At 34.0% G+C, this 19,472-nt stretch overlaps 1 protein-coding gene across 1 annotated transcript in view; it reads left to right on the forward strand.

Annotated features, from left to right (window-relative positions):
- LOC122749084 (sodium channel protein type 9 subunit alpha-like) overlaps positions 1-19,472 on the forward strand; it is a 126,865-nt gene that overhangs the window by 19,422 nt on the left and 87,971 nt on the right. Inside the window, exon 2 of the mRNA XM_043995259.1 lies at positions 18,455-18,714. Coding sequence (XP_043851194.1) covers positions 18,505-18,714 — 210 coding nt within the window. The 5' untranslated portion in view covers positions 18,455-18,504. The remainder of the gene's footprint in view (positions 1-18,454; positions 18,715-19,472) is intronic.

Consider the following 19,472-nt stretch of genomic DNA (forward strand, 5'->3'; position numbering starts at 1 on the left):
AATTACATTTGGGAAATGACCATTAATAATTAATAGATTGAACATTAATTGGAAACCAATCTAATGTTAAAGAATGGGAAAAAAGTATAAATCTTATAAAAATAATTTATTTAAGAGAACGACAACAAAGAGAAAACATCCCAAATTTTTTGAGATGCAGTCAAAGCAGTACATAGGGGAAAATGTATATCTCAAAATGAAAAAACAAATAGAGAACAGATCAGTGAATTGTCATGCAACTAAAAAAAAATTAGAACTAGAACAAATGAAAAATCCCTAAGTAAAAAAACTAACTAGAAATTCTGAAACTCAAAGGAGAGATTAATAAAAGAAAACCATTGAATTAATAAATAAGACTAAGACCTGGTTTTATTAAAAAACAACAACATTAAAATCGATTAACCATTGGTTAATTTGTTAAAAAAAAAAAAGAGGAAAACCAAATTACTGGTATTGAAAATGAAAACAGTGAATTCATCCCCAATGAAAAAAATTAAAACAATTATTAGGAACTATTTTCCCATTTATATTATAATAAATCTGATAATCTAAGTAAATTGATGAATATTTATAAAACTTAATAATCATATCTTTTAAAAAATTGAATACACTATAAATAAGTTTGCTCAGAAAACACCCTACAGCCATATGGATTCACAAGTTAATTCTATGAAACATTTAAAGAACAATTAATTCTGATACTCTATAAACTACTTTTAAAAATAGCCAAACAATCACTCATTTTTTGTGTGTGCAGAAATCAGGGTTAAGTAACCTGCCCAGGGTCACAGAGCTAGTAAGCATCAAGTGTCTGAGGCCGGATTTGAACTCAGGTCCTCCTGACTCCTGTACTCGTGCTCTAATCCCTGCACTACCTAGCTGCCCCAAATAAGTAGTCTGACTAAATTCCTTCTATGACACAAATATAGTGCTAATACCTAAACCAAGATGAGCAAAATCAAAGAAAACTATAGACCAATTTACCTAATGAATAGTGATGCAAATTTTAAAAATGAAACACCAGCAAGGAATTTACAGCAATATATCATGAAGATTATACATTATAATCAGGTAGGATTTATTCCAAGAATGCAGGACTGGTTCAGTATTAGGAAAACTACCTGCATAATTGACTATATCAATAATAAAACCAACAAGAAGCATGTGATTATGTGAACAGGTGCAGAAAAAAGCTTTTGCTAAAATACAATTCTCATTCCTATTACAATACTGGAAAGCATAGAAATAAATGTAGCTTTCCTTAAAATAAGTACTTTCTATCTAAAATCATCAATGAGTTTTATATGTAATGAAAAAAAGCTAGAAGCCTTCGCAATAAGATCAAGGGTAAAACAAAGATGCCCACTATCACCACTGTTATTCTGTATTCTTTATGCAAAAAATACTTTATAATTTTATGTAATCAAAATTATCTATTTTACTTCCTGTAATGTTCTCTATCTCCTGGTCTATCACAAATTATTCACTTATTCATGTAACTGAGAGATAAGATGTTCCATATTCCCCTAATTTGCTGATGCTATCATATTTATATTTAGATCATGTACCTATTCCAACTTCGTATTGGTACATAGTGTGAGATGTTGATCTATACCTAGTTTCTGCCAAATTGCTTTCTAGTTAGCTCACATTTTTTTTTTGTCAAATAATTCTTTTCTCAAAAGTTTGGATCCTTGCTTTTGTCAAATACTAGATTACTATGCTCATTTATCACTGTATATTGTGTACCTATTCTATTCCACTGGCTCACCACTCTATTTGTTAGTCAGTATCAGGTTGTTTTGCTGATTACCACTTTGTAAGCATAGAAATAAATGTAGCTTTCCTTAAAATAAGTACTTTCTAAAATCATCAATGAGTTTTATATGTAATGAAAAAAAGCTAGAAGCCTTTGCAATAAGATCAAGGGTAAAACAAAGATGTCCACTATCACCACTCTTATTCTGTATTGTACAAGAAATGCTAGCTATAGCAATTAGAGAAGAAAAAGAAAATAAAGGAATTAGAATTGATAATGGGAAAGCAAAACTATCACTCTTTGAAGATAATATGATAGTATACTTACAAAATTGTAGAGACTCACATAAAAAAAACTCCTTGAAATAATGAACAATTTCAGTAAAGTTTCATGTTAAAAAATAAACCTACACAAATCATCAGCATTTCAGTATATTCTCTTTTTTTTTTTTTTTTTTTTTTTTTTTTTTTTTTTTTTGCGGGGCAATTGGGGTTAAGTGACTTGCCCAGGGTCACACAGCTGGTAAGTGTTAAGTGTCTGAGGTTGGATTTGAACTCAGGTACTCCTGAATCCAGGGCCGGTGCTCTATCCACTGCGCCATCTAGCTGCCCCAGTATATTCTCAACAAAGGCCAAAAGCATGAGACAGAAATTGAACTTTGTAATACAGTTTGAGATCTGGTACTGAAAAACCAACTTCCTTCACCTTTTTCCATTGATTCTCTTGATAGTCCTGGCATTTTGTTCTCCCAAATAAATTTTATTATTTTTATAGCTCTATAAAATAATTTTTGGTACTTTGACTAGTGTGGCACTGAGTAAGTAAATTAAGTTAGGAAGGATTGTCATTTTTACCATATTGGCTTGGTTTAACTGTGAACAATTAATATTTCTCCAATTGCTTAGTTCTAACATTAATTTTGTGAAAAGTGTTTTGCAAATTTGTTTGTATAGTTCTTGGATTTGTCTTAGCAGGTAGATTCCCAAATATTTTATGTTGTCTACAGTTATTTTAAATGGAAGTTCATTATTTCTCAAATATAGAGAGAACTGAGTCAAATATATAAGAATATGTCATTCCCTAGTTGATAAACACTTAAAGGCTATGAACAGGCAATTTTCAGGACAAAAAATCAAAGCTGTCTATAATCATATGGGAAAAATACTCTAAATCGCTATTGATTAGAAAAATGCATATTAAAACAACTCTAAGGTACCACATCACACCAATAAGATTGGCTAATATGACAGAAAAGGGAAACAACAAATGTTGAAGGGATGTGGAAAAATTGGAACATCAATCTATTACTATCTCTCAGTATTTATTAATAATGCTTTATTTTGAAGTCTCATTTTTTACATATAACTAGTGATTTCTGATAATTCTTTTTTTGTTTATTCTGTATAATGATTTCACATTTTTAAATTGTTTATATTGGTAATTTAATTTCCCCCCATTTTTAGGAAGAAAAAGCTGTTATAATTTCCATAGATCTTCTGTTTTTCAAATTATTTATTTCTTCCCTAATATTCAAGATTTCCTCTTTTGTGTTTATTTTAGGTTCATTTATGTATAAAAAGGTAAGAATGGGAAGATGTATATGGGAAAGTATGGTTCACGAGAAAGAAAGGAGAGAAAACAAAGGTGTGTATTATACAGAGGCATCATGCCTCTAAATTTTTAATACTCATTTAAAAAATAATCATGATCACTGGATACAAGGAGAAGCAAGTAATACCAGAAAGAATGAAATTAACTTCATTTAAGAAAAAACATATGAAGGCATTATTATGTGAGACATATCCTACAGAGAGAAGTCAAATAATATAATATTTGTAAAGAGCTTAACACAGTGCCTGGAACATAGTAGGTACTATAGAAATGTTAGCTATTATTATTATCAACAACAACATTAATAATAATAACAATAATAGAATTGTCTGTATAGAGTTAGACTATGGATCATTAAAGTTAAGATTATTGTGCATGTCTTCCATACATACATCAAAATCATTTAGGGTCCCCTGGAAGCTGTAATAAAATAATTAACCCTGTTCAATGACCATCTTAGAATGTATATGTGCCTTAACATATATGTATATTTAGATGTACATATCTAGATCTAGGGCCTTCTCAGCAGACACAAACCTGCCTTTTTTTTTTTTTTTTGGTGGGGCAATGGGGTTAAGTGATTTGCCCAGTGTCACACAGATAGTAAGTGTCAAGTGTCTGAGGCCACATTTAAACTAAGGTCCTCCTGAATCCAGGGCTGGTGCTTTATCTACTGTGCCACCTAGCTGCCCAAACCTGCCTTCTTAATAAAATAATTTGTAGTATTCAATAGTCATCTCATAAGTGCTTACTATGTGCCCTCAGGCATTGTGCTAAGTGCCTGGGAAACAGGGAAAAGAGAGTGATAACTTAATGAGCCTACTGTGTGCCAGCCATTGTGCAAAGTGTGCTTCACAAATATTATTTTATTTGATCCTCACATCAACCCTGGGAGATAGGTTTTATTATAAATGCTACTTTATAGTTGAGCCAACTGACACTGAATGATTTGTTCAGAGTCATAATTCATAAGTATCAAAATGGATTTGAACTTAGTTCTTCCATTTTATCCACTATACCACCTAGATTCCTAGAATGGTAAAAATCATCCCTGTGCTCAAATAATTCACAATCTAATGGGAGAGAAAAAAAATAATTAGATTCATAAAAGGTGTATACTGAGTTGATTGAAGACACTCCCAAGGAGAGGCACTGGAATCTTAGGAAGACTTGAAAAGACCTGCCACAAAATTTGAAATGAATCTTTAAAGAAGCTGAGAAACTTAGAGGCAGAAGTGAGGAAGGAGAGAATTCCAGGCATGGGAAGAGCTATTGTAAAGGGACGGCTGTCATGTGTGCAGAAATTTATTTAGGGAAGTATTGCTGGATCAGAGAAGAGTACATGTACAAAAATTTGTTGATAACTATTACAGTTATTGTACGTATGCCTTGACATGGTTATTGTCAAGGGCCTGCTATGTGAATAAGTGATTTTCTTAGGAAAGAAACTTATATATGGCAGACACTGAAACTATATTGATCTCTTCAAAAGTAAAGTAGAATTTTTCTGTTTATAGTTATAAAAATTCTCACTCAAAGACTTTTCTCTTTGAAGATTAAAGCCACAAGTTAGTACTATTATGTGATGCTATTATGAATTTTGTTTCATTTTACATAATGAGCTAAAAAAAGAGTACTGATATATAAAATAGAATCTGCCTCTGCCTTTGTCTCCTGGCCTCTTTCATTAAATTATTGGAAATCTGTCAGACTTTAGAATGGACTCTTTCCCCCAGAGCATGAACAAACTAAGGAAATTCATTCAAAAATCAATCATCATTCAAGTATATGACAGTCTCCAAGAAGAAAGAGATACTTATTAATTCTTCCTCATGTAGTTATTTAAATGAAATAGACTGATGTTTTCCGTAGGCATCCCAACAAAATGCATGGGGCAGGGGCATGGTTAGAAAGGTTTTATTATTTTCTTTCTAACAGGTAAACATTGTAAAACATAACCTTCCTGGAAAGGTTCTGGTTAGACACTCCTAACAAAATCTATTCACTTAAGGAAAAGATCATTTGATTTAAGAAAAATTTTTATAATTACTTGGAAAGTGTTTCAAGTCAGATTAGCTGTTGTTTGTCTTCAATAGTGTAGTTATTTCAGTAAAAATAATAAACTATTTTGCCCATCCATGCCCTAATTATTACCTTCTTATAATGTTGTGGTAGCCTCTTAATGGATCCTCTCATCTTAAAACCTGTCATAGTTCAGTATACTTTTGATACCATTACCAGAATAATATGATTTATTTTATGTTACATATAGATATATCAGATTATGCCATTCTTCAAATTAAAAACCATTCTCTTTTTTGCTGCTACATAAATTTCAAAATCCTTTCCTTAACAGTCAATGCCTTCAACATCATAGTACTCCCTATCTTTTGAGACTTTCATTACTCCTTCCCATGCACTTTATACGGCATCACTACTTATCTTATTATTTATATCTTTCTTGACAATTTAACATTATATAAAATTGTGCTACCCCAAACCCATTTTCCCCATAAGCCTTGTGGTTTTTATTGAATGATCTGGTACAGTAAAGTGTTTGGGGAAGCACATTTATCACATTATAGTAGAATTGTACATCTGCTTTGGTGCCTTTTCCAATTACAAAAGAAGGTATCTCCCTTAGGACTTGAAAGTGTATTTTTTCACATGGTAGTTACTACTATATATTTGAGCAAAAGAAAGAAAAGTGCAAATCAATAAGAAGTTGGAAGAAAATACATCAAAGTAAATATGTGCATGTGTGTATATATATATGTATTCATATATTTACTTCAAGTATATGCATGTGCAGATACATATGCATGTATATTTACTTCAAGTGACATTTAATAGATATTCATAAACATATAAAGATATGTTTATACACATACATACATACATACATATATACATATATACATATGAAGTCCTTTGGGGTTTGAGCAAATGCAAATTTTTCTACATGAAGATTATAATTCTTAATCCATTCACCCCTTGTTTTTTTTAATAAGCTTTTAATTGGTGTCTTTTCTTTTTACATCACTATAATCACCTTGTCTCATTCCTTCCCCATACCCAATATGTTGCCAAGACCTGTCAGATTTAAATTTGTAACCTCTCTCACATAACCTTTCTCTCCTCTAATCTTACCATTACCTTGTTGCAGGTCTTCATGAACTCACCCCTAGACTATCACAATAGCCTGTTGCTTGGTCTCCCTGCCATAAGTCTTGGTGTGGGCCACTTAGTCCATCCTCTACCAGCTGCCAAATTTATCTTTAGAAAGTACACGTCTTTAGGACCTGTCATCTCCTACTCATACATACATACATACATACACACACACATACATATATATGTATCCTTGCATATATACACATATAAACAATTATGTTTACATATATTATAAATGTATATATGTATAATATATGAAATTATAGTAAAGAATCATAAAATATAGTTATGAAGAAAAGATCTGAACATTAAAACTAAGGTTCCATTGGGCTGAAACTAATTCTCTCTCATATATGTGTGCATTTATAGATATATGTGCATATGTACACATACATACATGTATGCATGTGTGTATATACACACCATATAGGCACACATATTGCACATTTAATGTGATTATCACATTTAATATATAATATATAACAATTGACTAATATATAATATCTATTTCCAGCCCAATGAAAATATGCAATATGAATTAAAATAATAATAAAATCAGTAATATTTGGGACCTGGCAATATAACTTTAATATTACTGGCAAGTATAACATGTCATAGTAGATTATTAGGATAGGAGTCAGGAGTCCGGTTCTACCCTGAAGTTGCTTTATGTCTTTAGCAGTCCCTCCTTTTTTTCAGGTCCACTTTATTCATCTGTAAAATGAAGGAATTCGATTGGAACTCCAATCTAGCTCTAGCATTTAAAAAATTGCTATTTCACCTTTTAATAAATCTGTGATCTCCTCAATGTGGGTATTCCCTTCAGTGATAGGAACTGAGCTATCCAACCAAACCTTCCTCTATATCTCTTGTTCATGTCTTCAGATATTCTACCTACCATTCTTGGAGCATTCCTTGAAATCTTTTGATACTAAGCATTACCAACTAAGTACATGGGCTCTTGGTTGGTAATTTCATACTTTCTTGAACAAATTATGGTTCAACCTGAACCATATTCCTAAATCAGACTTACTGTACGTTTAAGTGAGCATTCTTAATATTTATTAACTATTCATAATATATAAGGCATGGAAGATATAGCAAAATATTAATCAGGGACCACAAAAAGGATTGAGTAGTTAGAAAGAAGAATTTGTTTCTACTCTATATAGGGCTACTAAGAACTAAAACTAAAGTAGATAGCCATTGATTGGGAAATGATTTTAAAAGTTGCATAGGAATGTGATGAAATATAATGTAATATAAAAATTAGGAATATAAGTATAGAAGCTGGGCAAGTTAGAAAAAAATTAATTGAAAGTGGGGGGGCAGCTAGGTGGTGCAGTGGATAGAGCACCGGCCCTGGAGTCAGGAGGACCTGAGTTCAAATTCGGCCTCAGACACTTAACACTTACTAGCTGTATGACCCTAGGCAAGTCACTTAAACCCAATTGCCTCACCAAAAAAAAAAAAAAGAAAGAAAGAAAAAATTTTATAAAGAAAAAGAAAGTGAAGGAAGCAAAACCAGGAAAACAATATTCACAGTGACTAAATGGAGAGAGTGACAGCAATAAAATAATAAGAATTGGATGTTAGGAAACTGTAATGAACAAGCTTAGCAACAAAGGAAAAATAAGACATGCCTCTCCCTATTTCATATACCAAAGTAGGTTTCTAAATCAAATCTGTTTATTAATTTTGTCAACCCGTGTTGGGTTTTTTTTCCTTTTTACAATGTTTTGTATAAAAGAAACCTCTTTGGGATGGAGGAGGAAGATACTGGGAAGGGAAGGTAATGTTAAAACAAAGAATTGTAAGCAAGTTTTTTATTTTAATTTTTATAATTTTTTTTTTTTTTTTACTTTGGAGGCAATCAGGATTAAATGATTTGAACCAGCTCAGACAGCTAGTATGTGTCAGATTTGAACTCCGATCCTCCTGGTCCCAGGGCTAGCACTCTATCCACCAAGCCATCTAACCTGCCCTCTAAGCAATATGCTGGGTTTTTGTTTGTTTTCTGGGGGGGGGGGCAGGGGAACGGCAATGAGGGTTAAGTGACTTGCCAAGGGTCACACAGCTAGTGAGTGTCAAGTGTCTGAGGCCAGATTTGAACTCAGGTCCCCCTGAATCCAGGGCTGGTGCTTTATCCACTGTGCCACCTAGGTGACCTAGCTACATATTTTTAAAAAGCTAATTACTGAAAAAAAAAAAAAGGGAGGGAGTGGGCAGCTAGGCGACACAGTGGATAAAGCAATGGCCTTGGATTCAGGAGGACTTGAGTTCAAATCCTGCCTCAGATACTTGACACTTACTAACTGTGTGACCCTAGGCAAGTCACTTAACCCTCATTACCCTGCCCCCCCCAAAAGCTAATTACTTGTTTAAATATTTTCCTAGCATCACAGATTTAGAAATAGAAAGCCCTTCCAGTTCAGTCTAACCCCTTGAACTGCAGAGTTAGCTTTTTTTACAGTATCATGGGATCCAATGAGATCTGGGATAGTGTCAGCATTTTTTTTTTTTTTTGCGGGGCAATGGGGGATAAGTAACTTGCCCAGGGTCACTCAGTAAGTGTCAAGTGTCTGAGGCCGGATTTGAACTCAGGTACTCCTGAATCCAGGGCTGGTGCTTTATCCACTGTGCCCCCTAGCCACCCTCTAGTGTCAGCATTTTGAAAAAAAAAGTGTTTGGATAAAGATATACTAGAATGGGGTCACTGCCAACCCTGGGTCTTAAAGAGAGGGGCACTATAAGGAGATTTATCACCTTGTCTCCTCCCCCCCCCCTCTCTCTCTCTCTAAGACCTTCCACTTCAGATATGCTCTATAGTAACCCAGAAATGCAGTGAGAACAGATGAAGTGGGAGGGAATGAAAGGCTACAGCAGGGGAAGTGTGGAGGAGAAAGGAGAGGGAAAGTCTAAGCTTTGGAGCCTGAGAGAGTTCTTGTGGTTACTGGCTGGGTGAAAATTGTTTTGAAAGGGCCATAAAGAACATTCAGTATTCTCTCTCTTCTGTTCTCAGCCTGTGTGTTACCAGAATCTGTCTGCTTGACCTGCTTGGCACACAATTCTAATGAAATTCTAATGTTTTACAGCTTGTGCATCTATATATGCAGCCACAAGTCCTCACAGAACCAGGTCTAATCAATCAGAAATATTCAGTTAAGAAATATGATTCATATAAATGATTTTGTATAGCATGAGTCCTTTTCTTCTTTGATCTGTTAGTGGTATAGATTTCATAGTGTTATAATGGGGTCAGTGGGAACAATTAGTTTAGAAACTTTGGGGGCATAATTCCAAATTGTTTCCCAAAATGATGGACTGGAGGAAAATGTAGTATGAGTTTTAGACATGGACAATATGGGAATTTGGTTTGCTTTACTGTTTTTATAAGGGTTTTGTTCTTATTTTTTCTTTTCTCATTTGAAGAGTGGAGGTGGCAGAGAAAGAAAAGTTAATTAGTAAAAACAACCCAAATATCATGAAAGGACAAAATGTCTTTACCTCCACTGTACCCTAAATTAAAAAATCTGTATTATACTTGTCATATTATTTCTCATTAGAATTTAAGCTCGGTGAATTTACATATACATTTTATATTCCTCACTACCCTCTACTACCAGTGAACAAAATTTGGGTTAATTCTCTGCTTTAGCTATTCAGGGGGTGCTAGTACTTTGGTTTTTTGTGTGCATATCTGGTATTGCAAGTATGATTATCTGTCTTTTTGTATTTTGAAAAAATGACCAGTTTCTTGATTTTTAAATTCTACATCTGAAGAACTTGAAGTTTTCCTCCAGTTAAACTTATCTGTGTTTCCCCCCCTTATATTTCATGGATCTGTTAGGGTGGGTACTCCATCTGGCATCACTGAACTAAAGACTTCCATGCCTCAGTAGGCATTTTTGAGTTGCAGTGACTGAAAATATTAATTATCTAAGAGCCAACTTTCTGGCAATGAATCACTACAGATGTGGCTAGTCCAGTCCTCACATAACAGACATTGTCCATATCCAATAAAGCAACAAACAATTATTAAGAGGCCTGAAATAGTACTAAATTCTGGGGATGCAAAGATACAAAAGAAATAGCCCTATCCTAAAGGAGTTTACATTCTATCTAGGGATTCATATAAACATTCAATTGCATGCAGAATTTTGATAAAATAATATAAGAATTGAGGTCAGATTAGGCATAAGTAGGAATCTGGAAGATATAGTGATATTTAAGTTAAGTTTTGAAGGAAACTGGAAATTCTAAGGGGAGGACATGGGAATTGAGTAAATTAAGGGGTTGTAGGGGCAAGATAGAGGTCATTCTGTCCTAAGAAATAGAGTTAAGAAATGCAGTGTCTTACTGTGAGGAACAACAACAATTGAATAATAATAATAATAAACACTTGGGAAACTGACGAGATTTGTGAAGTGCAGTAAAATGAGAAGTCTTGGTTGAATCCTGGGTTGTGAATTTGCAAGATTAAAAAAATGTTGCTGTCCTTCACATAAATAAGAACATTCAGAAGAGAGAAAGTTTGTAGAGGAGACACAATATGGTGATTAATAGGATCTATAGAGTTGGCTGTTTGATAGATATAGGTAATTCTCTGGAAAGCTTATGAATTCAAGTGTAAATCCTTAGTCTGCTTAATCTTTCTGGAACATTTCACACAGTTGACTACCTTCTCATCCTGGATTCTTTTTCTTTTCAAGATTTCATGACATTGTTCTCTTGGTTCCCTTCCTATTTGTATGTTATCTTTTTTCATTCTCCTTTTCTTCATCAACATCTATATCCTGCTCTCTAAAGGGCAGGTGTACTCCAAGACATTGTACTTGGCTTCTCTTCTTTGTTGCCACCATATTTATAATGTCAACACACAACACACATGCACACATACATGCATGTATACACATGTATATAATGCATACATATACATGTACACAGATACACATGCGAATATAGGTGCTTATGTGTACAGAGTACATCTATGTATATATGTATATTATCTCTACATATGTGTAAATATATAAAATGTATATAAAATATATGTGTATATGTGTGTGCATACACACATTTATATGTATGTATGTATGCATGTATGCGTGTATGTATGTATATGTACTTTTCTAAACTACTTGGAAGATTTGTTAGCACCTTGCACTTTATCAATGAGTTCTTCAATAAATCTTACTAGGATACAAACATTATGCATGGGAATTACTTTTTATGTTTCTGGTGTTCTGGCAAACTTACCATATAAGCATTGATTTAGAAAATGTTTTCTACCACATGGTTTGGTATGGCAGGAGAGATTCAACATCTCCCCAATGTCCAGAAATGAAGTCTCAGAACCTGATACAAATAATAAATACCTGAAACTAGTATTTGATTGATAGTACAAGAGAATATAATTTACCAATAGCTTAGATGTTTTTTGTTTGAACAGAGGTAACCAAAATTTCTGAAAGGTAATTCTAAAATAGCATTATCAATCAATAAACATTTATTAAACACTTCCTATTTGGGAGACCCTAGATCTGGCATGTCATACCAACCTGAAAAGGTTGTTCCAAATCCTTATTCTCCTTTCAATGGTCAATGGGTACATAATTTATGCATAAATATAGATACCATAAACCAATTAGGAAAGAATGGAATAATTTACCTGTCAGATTGATGGATGGGGGGAAAATTAGCACCAAACAAGCTAGAGAGATCATTACAAAATGTAAAATGGATCATTTTGATTACATAAAATATAAAAGTTTTTGCATAAACAAAAGCAAAGCAAATAAAATTAGAGAGAAAAATGGGAAAATTTTTACAGCATGTATCTCTGATAAAGAACTCATTTGTCAAATATATAGACAATTGAGTCAAATATATAAAAATACAAGTACTTCCCCAATTGATAAATAGCTAAAGGATATGAATAGGCAGTTTTTCAGTCAAATAAAACAAAGCTATATATAGTCATGTGAAAAAATGTTCTAAATCATTATTGATTAGAGAAATGCACATTCAAAGAAGTCTGAGGTGCCATTTCATACCTGTCATATTTGATAATATGACAGAAAAGAAAACAATAAATTTTAGAGGGAATGTGGAAAAAACATACACTAATGCATCTTTGGCAGAGTTCTGAAATGAAGTAGTCATTTTGAGGAGTAATTTGGAACTTTGCTCAAAGGGCTTTAAATCATCTGTACCATTAGATCCATAAATACCATGGCTAGTTCTATATCCCAGAGAGAAGAAAAAAAGGGGAAAGAATCTATTTGTACAAAAATATTTATAGCAGTTCTGTTTTGTGGTGACTAAGAATTGGAAATTGATGGTATACCCATTAATTACGGAATGTCAGAACAAGTTGTAGTACATGATTGTAATGGAATATTGTTGTGCTACAAGAAATTACAAGTGGTATAATTTCAGAAGAATCTGGAAAAACTTACATGAACTGATGAAAAGTGAAGAGAACCAGAAGAACATCGTACACAGTAACAATATTGTTCAAGGAAAAACTGTGAATGACCCTAGTCACAGTTCCAGGGGAGAAAAGAGTGCATGGTCACTGACAGACCAGTTCACAGTAGAGGAGAGTAGTAAATACACCTCTCCCTAGATCATACCACCTTGGAAGAGCCAAAAACTTACAGGTTCCCAGAATTGCCTCTGAAAACAGCTGCACAAACTCCCCTGAAGCTTGGGACAGTGCCCCCTCCACTCTAGAAGTAGAACCCCACTTTTTGGGAAATTATGGGGAAAAAATATCTTTGTATTCAGTTGGTACATGCCACCTTGTGTGTATGTGTCTCTATTTAAAGGCTACATTAAAAAGTGAAAAGAGCTATGTGGTAGCAAGGAATTGGAAGTTGCGGGGGTGCCCATCAATTGGGGAATGGCTGGACAAGTTGTGGTATATGAATACAATGGAATACTATTGTGCTGTAAGAAATGATGAGCAGGAAGAGTTCAGAGAAACCTAGAGGGTCTTACGTGAGCTGATGATGAGTGAGATGAGCAGAACCAGAAGAACATTGTGCACAGTATCATCAAAATTGAGTGTTGACCTACTGTGATGGACTATATTCTCACCAATGCAATGGTACAGAAGAGTTCCAGGGAACTCATGATGGAAGAGGATCTCCAAATCCAAGAAAAAAAAAGAAAGAAAGAACTGTGGAGTATAGATGCTGATTGAACCATATTATTTCTTTTCTTTTGGGTGCTGTTGTTTTTTTTTTTTCTATTTTGAGGTTTTGCTTCACTGCTCTGATTCTTTCTCTTGTAACAGGATTAATGCAGAAATAGGATTAATGTTATTATGTGTATATATATATGTGTGTGTATATATATCTATATGTATATGTATAGAGATATATAGATATAACCTATATCAGATTACCTGCTGTCTAGGGGAGGGAGGAGGGAGGGGAGGGAGGGAGAAAAATCTGAAATTGTAAAGCATGTATAAACAAAAGTTGAGAACTATCTTTATATGTAACGGAAAAAATAAAATACCTCATACATTAAAAAAAATGAATGTTAAAACGTTTTTTACATGTAATTAAGAAATATTTAATAAATAAAACTATATTGTAAAGTTAAAAAAAAAGTGAAAAGAGCACAAACTTCGAATGAAGGAACCCAAAATAGAATTTCAGCTTTCAGAGCTTGGACATTTCTTAGTGTCTGCTTCAATTATCTGTAAAGGGAGTTTGGGCTAGATCACTTCTAAATTCCTTTCCTGCTCTAGTTATATAATCATATGATTTAGAAGTTTTAATTCCTTTTTTCACTGGGTGAAAACAGCTAAAATGTACAAGATAACTGTAAAGATAAAAAGTTGGATAAGAATCACTACTTGTTTTTATTCATTGTATGCTGTGCTAATGTAGTAATTCAAACTCAAATTGTGTAGCAGGATAATTCTGCAGAAGCACTTCTGCTCTTATGTATTGTAAAAAATTCCAAATAGGTCTATTTGATTAATTATTTACTACCAGTGAAGTTATGCCTTTTCATTTAGCTTTGACTTTGCTGAGAGGAAAGCTATGTTAATACTATTGGACAACTTTATTGATTAATGTTAGAAGGAGAAGAAAGGTGGCTATTTAGAATTTTGAAAAGAACCATGTTAGGGAAAGATTTTGTAGAAGTAAAACTGATTGATAGCTTTTGATTGCCCACAAATTAGGGAGTACAAAGTACATACTTGAAGCTCAACCTTAGTTATATATGCAATAGATTGGGGAGAGCAGGGAAGTATAGTGATTAGGAAGGGAAATAAATCAACATTGGTCATCCCTTCATTTCCAGTGCAGACCCCTCTTTACCGATTATGCAGTGGAGGAAAGGAATGAGCATTTATATAGCTCCCACTTTGTAAAAGGTAGTATAACAAATAAAGTCATGGAACTTGAAGAGCAATCTGGTTTGGTTTTGAAGATAAGAGTATCCTGAAAACTCAAAGCATAAATATGAGAGAGCTCCTGCAAAAACATAAAGAGCTATGGCCATTCTTTGAATAGAGGGGAGTCAATAATTAATCTCTAAATTAAAACTACCTCAAGTATGTTGCTTTAACAAAAAGGAAGATAAGTTTTGCTACTGTCTGAAGACCTGAAAAGATCTTCCCATAATATCAACACAGTTTCAAAGATGGCTGTAAGTTGGATAGATGAACATCCTTCCTATTCACTGTGCCACCAGAGGTAGATGGTGGGAGAGTGGATAGACTGCTTGGATTATTTGGTCAGGAAGACCTGAGTTCAAATGTGACCTAAGATACTTACTATTTGCGTGTCCCTGTGCAAATCACTTAACCTGTTTCCTCAACTGTCGATTGGAAATGAGCTGATTGGTTAACAAGGGAGTTTTTCTTAAGTTACTCAAAAATGTTTGCACATAAAAGCTAACAAAGAGTACAGGGGGTGGGGGGCAGCTAGGTGGCACAGTGGATAGAGCACTGGCCCTGGATTCAGGAGTACCTGAGTTCAAATCCGGCCTCAGACCCTTGACACTTACTAGCTGTGTGACCCTGGGCAAGTCACTTAACCATCATTGCCCCACCAAAAAACAAATAATGTCATCAGGTTATTAATAAAAGCATATTCAGTTGGTAGTCTCTGAGACCAAAGAAAATCATGGTGGTAGGCTAACAGTTTATACCCTTCCAATGAGGGACTGATGTCACCCATCATCCTGTCACCTTTGGACAGAGAACATATCTCTATTCCAGACCATTCCCAGACTTGGGCTATCTAGACAAAAATATCTGTCTCCACCTAAGCTTGTTTAGAACAAAATAGGCTTCCCAGGTTTAGATTAAATGACTTCTAAATTTGGGTGGGGTCTGAGGAGAGTTAATTCAATCTTATTATCAGTAATGTCCTTCAAGAGACTGAACTTAAAATCAGGACATTTACAGGACAGAGAGAGTTCTGAATCTTCCCAAAGATACTGGTTATTAATAATCATTTCTCCCCTTTAGACTGCAATGAAGGACCTTTCAAATTATAGAAACATAATATGTGATTATGATGTGCCACATGGATCCATTGTTTATGATCCCTTTCCAAATCATTGATTGATAGAAAGGTAAAGGATCAGTAACCTTCAAAAGGACCCTCAGGGTAGAGATTGAGAGTAGGGGAAATAACAGAAATATAAGTTATGAAAAGACATAGAGAACACTCCAAAATGGAGACATTTCTTCTAGTAAAATATAAGTTTTTTGAGGACAGAGACTCTTTGTTTTTGTCCTTGTAAGCACAGTTACTAGTTTAACTGCCTCCATCTAGAAGGTTCTTAAGAAATGTTTATTGAATTGATAACAGGATGAAAAGTCCTGTGGAATTAGATGAACCCAGGAAAGAATGTAGGACCCATTGTACCTTTTTATTATGTTTTGATCAGGATGATACATAATAAGAATATTTCAGCATATGGATGATTATGGGGAGTTACTCATTATTGGAGAAGGATTGGAAATGTGCTCTAAGTGGCTAGATAGAAATGATAAGTGTCTGAGTGCCTATAAATGTACATATGAAATAATAATGGCTGATAGTGGTAAATTGTGAAGAATTACATTAAATCAGATATTACTGTGCTATAATAAAACAAATAGCGCAGAGCAGCTAGGTGGCACAGTGGATAATGCACCGACCCTCGATTCAGGAGGACCTGAGTTCAAATCTGGCCTCAGACACTTGACACTTACTAGCTGTGTGGCCTTGGGCAGGTCACTTAACCCTCATTGCCCTGCCCCCCCCCCCAAATAAACAACAACAACAAATAATTGTAGAATTGTGACATCCAGTTTTTCAAATACACTATTTCTTGTGTGTTATTCCTTATTTGTAGTGTGTGTGGTCTGTTCATATCCACTATGTTCTTCTCCACCATGTTTTGTTTGACCCTTATTCTTTAGTTGTTTGTTGACTGCAGCACAGTATTTTGTTTCATTTTTAAGGGGGGCTTTGTTCCAAAAAGACACAAGATCATTACAAGAATCCTGCAATTTTCTAAAAGAAATTTAGCCTTTTCTGTTCTTGTTCAATTTGGGACTAAATTAATGCTGTTTGTTTTGTACTGCACAGTAATATCTGATTTAATGTGCTTCCCTAATTTGAAATCACCCTATGAACAAAGAAAATGAGTTAGGAAGCAAATGTAGTCTTGAATAAGAAAAGGCTTCACAAAAGTTAATGCCACATGAAATAGGATGAAGTCCCTTAAGGAATAATAGATTCTATTCATTGAGGATTTTTAAAAAAAATGTGTACCTTATTTTCCTATTACTTTTTGAGTGTGGATTAGACTAAATGAACTTTGAAATCCCTTCCTATGTTTCTGGATATATTGTGGTGGCCTCATCAGGATGCATTTTTACTTGTAACCAAATCTTCTATGAAGCACATATTAAGGTTCTTCTATGAATAGAGTTAATAACACCTACCCTAATTATGTCAAAACAAACTTCATTAAATAGAAGATCTCCCCTCACAGGAAAAAGGAGTAGTTAGGTGAAAATTGTGAGGGATGATTCTTTGGAAGTGCCAAATATTGAGTAGAGTCTTTAAGGGAAGTCGGTCTGTCAATGCACGATACTGTGTGCCAGGCACTTTGCTAAGTACTGATGTGATGTACATGAATTGACAAAAAGGAATAATGAGGGGTAAGTAAGGAAAAGATTGATTTTTTTCCTGGGAGTTCAAGTAAGGTTCTCATGATCAAAATATTTGAACATTATTATTCTGACAGTTGTGTGTAGTATGGATCAGGAAAGATAGGAGGCAAGAGAAGATCATGTGGAGACACTTAGAATCCCCAGTTCAGACCTGATACAGTGAATTCAGTAGGATAAATAACAAGTCCTGTATAGAGTCTTTACAGAGTCTGATATAATCATTAACTTTTTTTTTTATTGAGGCAATTGGGGTTAAGTGACTTGCCCAGGGTCACACAGCTAGTAAGTGTTAAGTATCTGAGGCTGGACCTGAACTCAGGTACTCCTGACTCCAGGGCCGGTGCTCTATCCACTGAACCACCTAGCTGCCCCCTAAAATATGTTTAAAAAAAAAACTTAGTAGGCAAGACATAAAAGTACTTATAAAAAGAACATTGAAACAAGAAAAAAAAGTAGCACTTATATTTTATAAAGTCTAAAAATATGCCTAGGATTGATGGGAGTGAAATGTAGCTACTGGAAGAGGTAACCGCTGGAATGTGTGGAATCCTAACTTACATTGTTTACTTTTAACTTTCAGTTGCTCTAGGTAGAACATTCATACCTTCCTTTCAGTTGTTAACCTTGATTAAAAATTGGAATCTGATAGTAGTTTGATCACTCTTAAAATACATTAATCTGTAGTTTCTCCTTGTTTCCTTTTTATGTAGGAATCTCATATAAGAAGTGAAGGAGAAGTAAATTTTTACCAAACAAAAAAATGGAAAAACCCAACAGACTCACTTACTTCACCAGAAAATCTCTTGCTAAAGAACACAAAGCTGACAGAAAGAATGATGAAGAGGAAGAACTAGAGCCAAGAAGTGATTTGGAAGCTGGTAAACAGCTGCCATTTATTTATGGAGATGTTCCTTTAGAAATGTTGTCAGAGCCCTTGGAAGAACTGGACCCATACTACAGGAATAAACATGTAAGCTTTTCCTATGGTCATAAGGAAAATGTTTTTTGTTTGTTTTACCCTTCATACATGAAAAGGATTAAAATGATTGTATTTCATCAATATACTGAATAAAGTTGTAAAAATTGATCTATTGTAAAGATTGAACTACATCATTCTAATATTATTACATCTAATCAAAATCAATTTTGTAACTGATGTCCTGAAAACTTTTTATGGAACTACAATACCAAAGGTGGAAGGGACTATGTAGATGATCCAACTGAGCTAGTACCTGAAAAAGAGGATTTCTATAACATATACAACTGGCTACAGAGTCTTTACTTGAAGACTTGGAATAAAGTAAGAACCTGTTCCCTCCAGAACCAGATCATTCCACTTTGGGGGAATTTTGGTTGCTAGAAACATTTTAATTACAGAAAGCTTAATTCACATCTGATATTTTCTTCTCTTACTCCTGATTATGTCCTGTGGCCACACAAAACCTATCTAGGCCATTTACTAAATGACACAACTCTTGAAATATTTAAATACACTTTTCATTTTATCTTTTCAAGTTTAAACATTCGTATTTCCTTTACCTGAGCCACACATTGCTTTACCTTCATTCAGAATAACAGATTTTTGTTGTCATTCAGTTGTTTCAGTTATGGCCAAGTCTTCATGACTCCATGTACACTTTTCTTGACAGAGTAATAGGTTAGATATGATTTAAATACTTTTCTAGCTCTAATTTCTTAGGAGTCTACTTTTTCAAAGTTATTTACAGT

Source organism: Dromiciops gliroides, chromosome 3 (assembly GCF_019393635.1).
Source record: "Dromiciops gliroides isolate mDroGli1 chromosome 3, mDroGli1.pri, whole genome shotgun sequence".
Lineage (NCBI taxonomy): Eukaryota > Metazoa > Chordata > Mammalia > Microbiotheria > Microbiotheriidae > Dromiciops > Dromiciops gliroides.